Source organism: Lottia gigantea (assembly GCF_000327385.1).
Source record: "Lottia gigantea unplaced genomic scaffold LOTGIsca_154, whole genome shotgun sequence".
Taxonomy (NCBI): Eukaryota; Metazoa; Mollusca; class Gastropoda; family Lottiidae; genus Lottia; species Lottia gigantea.
Genome location: NW_008707862.1, coordinates 423201 through 432051, shown reverse-complemented (window position 1 = coordinate 432051; position 8851 = coordinate 423201). Strand labels below are relative to the sequence as shown.

At 31.3% G+C, this 8851-nt stretch overlaps 1 protein-coding gene across 1 annotated transcript; it reads left to right on the top strand.

Moving 5' to 3' along the window:
* Nucleotides 1-4353: 4353 nt before the first annotated feature.
* On the top strand, nucleotides 4354-8221 carry LOTGIDRAFT_200903 (hypothetical protein). Its single transcript, XM_009050752.1, has 8 exons — nucleotides 4354-4513; nucleotides 4792-4997; nucleotides 5412-5557; nucleotides 6041-6260; nucleotides 6611-6719; nucleotides 7168-7336; nucleotides 7701-7806; nucleotides 8033-8221. The coding sequence occupies exons 1-8, from the start codon at nucleotides 4369-4371 to the stop codon at nucleotides 8099-8101; spliced, it is 1170 nt and encodes a 389-aa protein (XP_009049000.1). The 5' UTR covers nucleotides 4354-4368; the 3' UTR covers nucleotides 8102-8221.
* Nucleotides 8222-8851: the final 630 nt, after the last annotated feature.

Genomic DNA, 8851 nt, shown 5'->3' with positions numbered 1-8851 from the left:
TAGAATAATCTAGGTTAGGAATCAAATTTTAGGCCTTACAACTGTCATTAAAAGCACAATTGTCCAAGGGATTACATGGACTTTTCTGCTGTTTTCATCTGATTGAATAAGACTACATATGGAATAAAACCACCTTCTTTGTACTGTCTGATAGCCATTTTTTTGTTGTTGCTTTTTCATTTTTGTATTATTTATGTGATTTAATACCACCTTTATTGTGCTATCTGTTTAAAGGGACAGGTGTGCCATTTTGGGGGGTTGATTTTAGTCCTGAATATATGTGAATAGTCTTCAGAAGTAGTAGAAATGTACGAAAATCACAGAATTTCTTTAAAAATACTTCAAACTAGGAATTTTACTTGCTATTTCTATTATGTCTTTTCTATATATCACAGAGTATCTTAAATTGGCGAGTCGTCATTTTAACACTCAAATGCAGATAATTCTGGACACACATGGATTTGAAGGCTCAAATTTTGACGTGAACACTATTACTGATTAGCTCAGCTAAAAAATTCCAGTTTCTCAGACTAAAGTATGATTGGTCAAAAACAAGCCGCATCTGTCCCTTTAATGAAAGAAACAATGTTATAGTTGGTTTATTTGGTAACTGTAAAACTTACCTTGTGATAATTGGTGAATTAAAATTTATAGTGAGATTTGTTTTTTTAGATCTTGCAGATATATTCAATACAGCTATCAAATAAAACAAAGGGATTGTAAAGATATTTTTTTTAAAAATTATGTGAATTTAGGAAGACTGTTAGCATGGATTTGAACTATTCCAAGTCTGACAGTGGGTCTTGCATTTCATGATGGCACTATCACAATAGCAACTTTTACAATAGTAACATCATAAAACACTTACTTATAGTGGAATTACAAGAGCCACTGATATCTGATTGAAAATTAGAATGATGCAAATTGACGCAATCAGTCCCCAATACACGTACAAAATTTAGAAAACCTCTTTACAATCCCTTTAAGATCAAAATCTTGCAATAGACGGGCTTTGTAGTATCTTTAAATAATAGTTATAATAATAATACTGTGGTGGTTTATTATATCTATGGAGCAAGATTAACGTTTATTTAGATGGATTGATTGATTTTCATCAAGATCCATTTTAGCTGCTTTAAGTTTAGAACATGTTATTTTGGTTGTGAATTTTATTTTAATATCTGATGTTAATATGAATAAGCAAGAAGTCTTTAGTTATTCAACATATTAACATAGATGTTAGAAGTACTGTATTCTCAAATTTTTTAATATATAGGTGAACATTTGCTTGTTAAAGGGGTTTAAAAGATGTTTATGGGCATTTTGCAGACACATTGGTAGCATAGATTTTCACCATATACATTATCAGTCAGACTCCTGTGGTTCTTGCAATTACACTAATATTAAATGTTTTAAATTGATGCTATCAGTGTCCCTAATACACATAAGAAGTTTAGAAACCTCTTTACAATCCCTATAAGAATTACAGTTTTGTAACCAAAAGTAAGATTTTATGAAAAATATGCCTCTATAAGTCTCCAATGAGAATATAAATCCTGTCTTATTTTCTTTATGAAATATGTTTGATTGTAGCCATAATCAGTTATATTAATTAATTAATTATTAATTAATTAAATATTTTGCCTGCTTTTGATTTATCATATTGCTCAAATTGCATGTCACATAAGATAAATTTATTTTTGTATTTTTTTTTTTTTACATTATTTATAGAAACACTTTTTTTTTTGAGATTTTGTTTCATTTCACCCGAATTTCATGAAGGGCATCAGATATTAACTCTAGTTCACTTGTTAAATTACCAGAGACAAGAACAATAAAGAGATTGTAAAGAGGTTTTCTATATGTGTATCTTAACCTTTTATGTGTATTGGGGACACTGATAGTGTCAAGTCAATTTGCATCATTCCAATTTTCAATCAGACGTCTGTGGTTCCTGCAATTGCAGTAAAACTAATTTTTTGGGGACGTCACTAATCACGAACTTTGCTTTATCATTGCTTTATTTTGCGATTAGTAATATCATCAAACACTTAATTTTAGAAGAATTGATGGAACCAGACGTCTGATTGAAAATTGGAATGGTGCATATTGATGCTATCAGTGTGCCCAACACACATGAAAAATTTTGAAAACCTCTTTACAATCTCTTTAAGTTAAACTTTACAAAGAATGGTACAACTCTTTTGAATTCTTCAAATTTCTCTTTCAATAGAATAGGTATAAACTTAGTGCAATACTGTTATATAATTAAACTTTCTATATTTAGCTTTCTATAATCATTTTTATTATAAAATTAGTAGCCTTAATTCTGAAATGTATACTCAGATCATGTAAACAAAAATAATTTTGAAATCGTAGTTTGTTTAATCAGAAAGCTGAAATAGAATTTGAATAAGGGTGTTACAGCTGTATTATTAACTGAATAGTGAACAAAATATTATGTTTTTATTCTTTTGAAAAGTTGAAGACATGAACAGCCTTTAATAAAGATATGTAACTATCCGTTAAATCACTCTTAGATATTGAATTTATTCATAGCTGTAACATTGAATTATTAGAAATTGTATATCGTTGGTTACCGCTTGAAACCGGGTATATGCCATATTTGGTCATTTTTACTTTTTGGTACCGTTCGAAAGCTCGTAAAAGCGCGGATCTTGTGATCAAAACCTCGTATTCTTAGCTTGATTGTAAATAACTCAAAAGGCACTAATTAAATAACACGTATATAAACAGTCAGATTTAAAATCTCTTAAAATATATTATTATATGAGGTTCAATGTTCCTTTTTCTGCTGATGAAAATGAAAAACCTCATACTGTACTATTATACGAGTTTTTGGTTGAATAGGTCGGAGTACTCAAACTGTTATACGAGATTTAAATTTTCAAACAATGAAAACCACGTATAGCGGTAAAAATTAATAATAAAAAATATTTTAACAAAATACGCTTACAAGTAGTTTTTTGCGTTTTTCTCGAAAAGTAATTCCGCGTCCTATATCGTTATATGAGGTTTCAAGCGGTCACCCACGATATCCTAGAAAGTCTGTATTCATGTTCTACTCTTGTCTTAAAGAGATTGTAAAGAGGTTTTCTAAAAATTGTGTATGTATCGGGGACACTGATAGCATCAATTTGCACCATCCCTTTTTTCAATCAGATAGCTGTGATCCTTGCAATTCTACTTAAACTTTGCATTTTATGACGTCACTTAACACAAAGGTCCAAAATAGCATCCACTTTTAGTGGAATTGCAGGAAGCACAGACGTCTGATTGAAAATTGCAATTGTGGAAATCAATGCAATCAGTGTCCCTGATACAAAGTTTAGAAAATGTCTTTACCATCTCTTTAACTTAACTATTATAGAGCTATTATAACTCATTACTTCTAATAAAACCAACTTTAAAGGACTGACTTAATTATGATTGTATAGTAAATGTAATATGTATATGTAGATATATATAGAATTGTATAGGAGTTTATACAATGTTTTTATTTATATTCAATTATCCATGATATTAATAAAAATATTTTTAGAGATATGATTTTAAAACTGTTTTTTTTTTTTTTTTTTGACTAGAAAGAACTCTAAGCATTAAAAACGGGGAATCAGTGACAGCTTTAATGAGGATACAGTGGGGACATTTTCCCCCTTGAAAAATGGTTTGCATGGAGTTTTATGTCCTATTTTTCTGTACCATGTGGGCTAATGAAGATAGGCAACGCCATGCAGGGTGCAATGAGGAAATTTTGCCAGGAAAGCGACATTAGCCTGCTCTTTTTCGATTTCCAGCTGTCGAGTGATCTTTAATGTGCACGGTCTGTAGCACACAGGGCCTCGGTTTATTGTCCCATCCGAACGACTAGACGCTTTTTCCATGTCAGCCCGTTGTACCTGCATCACTGACAGGGGGAAACCAGATTGAAAAAATAAATGTATATAGAAATAGACAGTGAAATTTTCTAGTTTGAGGGGGTTTATTTTTGAAGGAATTATGATATTTTCGTACATTTCTAGTTGGCTACTATATTATGAAGACTATTGTTCAAGACACATCAACAGCTGAAAATGGTGAAAAGAGGTGTATGGACGATTCAGAAAGAAAACATTAAAGATGACGTTAGCTGAAATATTATTTAAATTCAGCTATATATACGCAAGGGGATTTTTCGTATTGACAATTAGGCTCCCAGCTCTTGTGAGTTTGAAGTCTGCTTGCTTTACAACTTTAACCATCTACTGATTAAAATTTCGTTTCGTTAACCGACACTTATTTTTGTTTGGGTAGAAATTTTACAGAAACCCTAGTCCGCAGTGAAATTTGTGACGTCACTCAAGCAACATGCCGATTGAAAATTTAGAAGAAGAGGGTTTAGCGAAAAACCCTAATTTAGAGTATGCACAATGGAAATATTTATTAGGAACTGAAAAATACAAGAATGACAAAGCATTGGCGAAGAAATTACAGGACGCCATCAAGGCAGATAGTAAGTGTTTCGAGGAAATAACAATTTTTCACTGACAAAGTGGTTTGTTTTGATTTTCCTTTCAAAAATGATTTGTCATTTTCCTACATCAGTACTTATCCTCCTTTATTTTTGTCAACATACGATGCAATGGTTGAATTTGTATTAGATACAGCAGATAATAACTGAGAACAGTATAGTCTTCAGAGGATTAAGCTTTGAATCATATCTTCTGTCATTTAATAAAAACGAATAATGATGTTAATATGATGGTTTAATCACTTTTCTCTAATGTCAAGGCATGGCCAAATTTTATGAAGAGGTGTGTAAGGATTTGGGATGGAAGTTAGATGCTAAACTTTTCAAAGACATGCAGACAGCCAACGAAGCCGAAGTAAAAAAACTAGATCAAGAAATTGAAGATACAGAAAAGAACATGGGAGAGACTGAAATTCGTGATTCAATGTTAAAGAAAGCTGAATTCCTTTGTAAAGTTGGAGATAAGGTGGGCTTTGTATTAAAAACTTCCAGAGAACTATATTAAAACTTTTGTCTTGTCAAATTGATTATCGGTTCAACAGAACATGGGTTTACTATTGTTCAAATGGCATGGTGATTTTCAGATGCGTATTCACAAAATATTGTGATGTAGTTTCAAAATTTTAAAAATCTGTACTATTGGACAACCAGTTAGACAGTTTAATTACCTATAGATTAGCCTCTCATGTTGGATTGCAGTTTATGGGGCTCTGGCTTAAAGATTTTCCTCTGCAGATTATGCATTTATTCAACTTCAAATATACTGGTAAAGTGGGGGTTGTGGGTCTACAGAGTAAAACGGTTGAGAGGGATTTCACTGTACTGTAAGAATTTTAGAATTAATTAGATTTTGTCTAATATTGTGCCTCTAATTTTCCAGGAAGCCGCTTTAAGCCAGTTTCGGAAGACATATGAGAAGACTGTATCTCTGGGTTATAGATTAGATTTAGTGTTTCATCTAATACGTCTAGGATTATTCTATATGGATCATGATCTTATTACTAAGAATTTAGAAAAGGCACAGAGGTAACTTTTTATAAGATTTTATTTTTTTGGTGCCAGTCATGGATTCCTGGAGCTCCAAACTAATGTATGATAATTTGTTTATAGAATATTTTCTTGAAGTTTGTAAGCTAATATATATATATATGTGAATTAACAATTACAAAATATTATCCCCTTTAAAAATAAATGCTCATTAATTTTGATAGTGATAGAATTTTTAAAACAGAACCTGAAACATGTAACTCAAAGTTTCATGCTGTGTGATCTTCATACAACTGAACTATGGCAGCCTGTGTCTCTAGATCTAATGAAGTTCGACATGATAATTTATTATAATATATTCATTACAAATATTTTACCTCCTGCATTTTCTGTAAATCTTTTCAATGTTCAATGAGGGAAATTTTCCCTGCACAATAGCATTTATCTAATTTACCTTGATAATTGAAATTTGGAAACAAAACCTGATATTGAAATGTCTGTTTTTGTGACATGTATTTCTAGTTTGATTGATGAAGGTGGAGATTGGGATAGAAGAAATAGATTAAAAGTCTACCGTGGAGCTTACTGTATGTCTATACGAGAATTTAAAACTGCAGCTAACTTATTTCTTGATACAGTAGCAACTTTTACATCATATGAATTAATGGATTATCATCAGTTTGTAACCTATACTGTTATATCATCAGTTATTGCCTTAGACAGACCAGATCTCAGAGAAAAGGTACCAGTATTTGAATATAAATTATACCATCTCTTTTCCTTCTGTTCTTTAGGTGCCCTTACACCCTAATGATTAACAGTTGCAAATGGTTGCAAATAATGAAAGTGGTCATGAGTTCCTCTCAGTTGTTTGAGAGATGTGTTGGAAACATTATCGCTATTCTTATTTACTACCATGATGCAACTGGTGATCACTATGGTGAAGGGCCGGATTTTCTCTTTTTTTTGGTTCGTTGAATTTAAGAACTAATGATTCATCTAAAATGAAGTCAATTCAAATCGCATTTTTGGAGAACACGAAGGATAAGCTTATTTGAATGTGAGATCTCAAATTCTAATGCTCTATTTCAGGTAGTAAAAGGTTCAGAAATATTAGAAGTGTTACACAGTCTGCCAAAAATTCGACATTATTTATTTTCTATCTATGACTGTAGATATGAGGAATTTTTCAGGAGTTTAGGTAAGTACTATAAATGGAAATTAACTGTGTATTAAACCCATCAAGGTCCCACATTACAATGCGGAACAAAGAAGGGAAAAGCTGTCTTATCATGGTACCATCTGGGACATCTCGTAATATCTTTTAGACTCAATGATGGCTCAGCTATGCATAGTTACCAAAACTTCTGCCAAATTTTATTGAGACATTCCATTTCATTTGACTTTTGCAATGACATTTAAACTAGACAAATAAGTAGCAGTGCTGTAAATAAGGATGGGTATCGATAACCAAATTGAGATCGATTATAAATGGCAGGCTATCAATCAATAATCGATTAATAATTGAAATGATTATTTTTGAAAAACCCTGTAAGTACTAAATTAAAAACATGCCAAAATTCATATTTTCTTTGGTTATATTTAGAAGTATATTCTTGCCTTCAATGATGATGATTTTAAATTTTCAGCTGAAATTGAAGAGTTGATGAAAGATGATAGATTAATCGTAGCTCATTATAGATATTATGTAAGAGAAATGAGGATTATGGCCTACGCTCAGTTATTAGAATCTTATCGAAGTTTAACTTTAGAATATATGGCTAAAGCTTTTGGTGTTACAGTTTCCTTTATAGATCAGTAAGTTATAACTTTAATACTGTATGTTATAAAACAGTTCGTGGCTTGTCTTAGATTAAGATATGTTGTTATTCTTTTATTATTACCAGTATGTGAAAAATGGCTGATGAATGAGAGCTAAAGGACCATTTTGATTGGACAATAAATATTTTCATCCAATCAAAACACTACATCTAGTTAAGTCTAACCTGCTAAGAAATTTGTCTACCTCTCATGCATAATTATGCTGTGAGTTTGTCCATCTCTTTTGCCTAACTAGCCGTGGCTATGATTTTCACTTCTTTCAAAGAAGACAGAGTGTTTTAAACCAATGATATGAAAGATATTTTCTTAGAAATTGAAGTATTGAATTGTATATTTGTAGAGAACTAGCTAGGTTTATAGCAGCTGGTAGATTACACTGTAAAATAGATAAAGTAGGTGGTATAGTAGAAACTAACAGACCTGACAGTAAAAACTGGCAATATCAGGTAATATACACCTTTCTTCACTCACCAATTTCTGTGAAATATCCAGCAATTTAGCTCCAACACTGAAAAGTGTTTTAGTGAAATTGCAGGAACCATAGATGTCTGATTGAAAATTGGAATGGTTCAAATTGATGCTATCAATGTCCCTGATACACATAAAAAATTTAGTAAATCTCTATAAAAATGATATCAAGTGTATTAAATATATTTTGTTATTTATTTTCAGTCAACCATTAAACAGGGAGATATTTTATTGAATCGTGTACAGAAACTGAGTCGTGTTATTAATATTTAAAACTATTGAGCCAAGAAATCATCTAGAACATTTCATATTTCATTATAAATTATCTGCCCTTTATTTCACTCTACATACCACTCAAGAATTTGTAATAAATATGTTTACTATAGTGTTAAATACTGTGTTGTTTATGTCCCAAGTTAGGTATCCAATTTCTGTTTTTTTTTTACCCTAAGTGGGAATTTGCGAGAAACAAAAAGGATATTGTATTTTGCCAGTGGGAAGCTTTGTTAAACAGTTGGTAATTGTAAAGTAATAACTTTGCAACCATTCTGAATGCAAATGTGACATAACAACAGGAAATGAAATCAAATGAGTATTTACGTCATACTTTCCTGGATCCTTGTTTTTGAGAATGCCATGCAGTGTGCAATGAGATTAAATTTGTATGGACGATGTCATAAGTTTTCTGAATTTATTATCCAACTGTATAGAGATAACTTATGTGCACATCCTGTAGCACATTTGATCGCATCCCAATGCATTTTCCATTTAACAGGAAAAGTGAATCTAACTCTCCCAAAGTGTATGCTGAATTAACAGTACCGTATCAGGGTTGTATTGGGTGTTCTGAAGGAGGAATATTTGATTAATAGTCCAGAATCAAATGCTTTGAGAAAATAAGAGCATCTCAATTTTTTTGAAAAAGCAATTTATCTTTTCTCAAATTCTTAGTTTTAATCTAATTCTGTTTCAAGTAGTGAAAGCAACTGAATAGAGATCAATAATTAAATGTCAGACCACAGT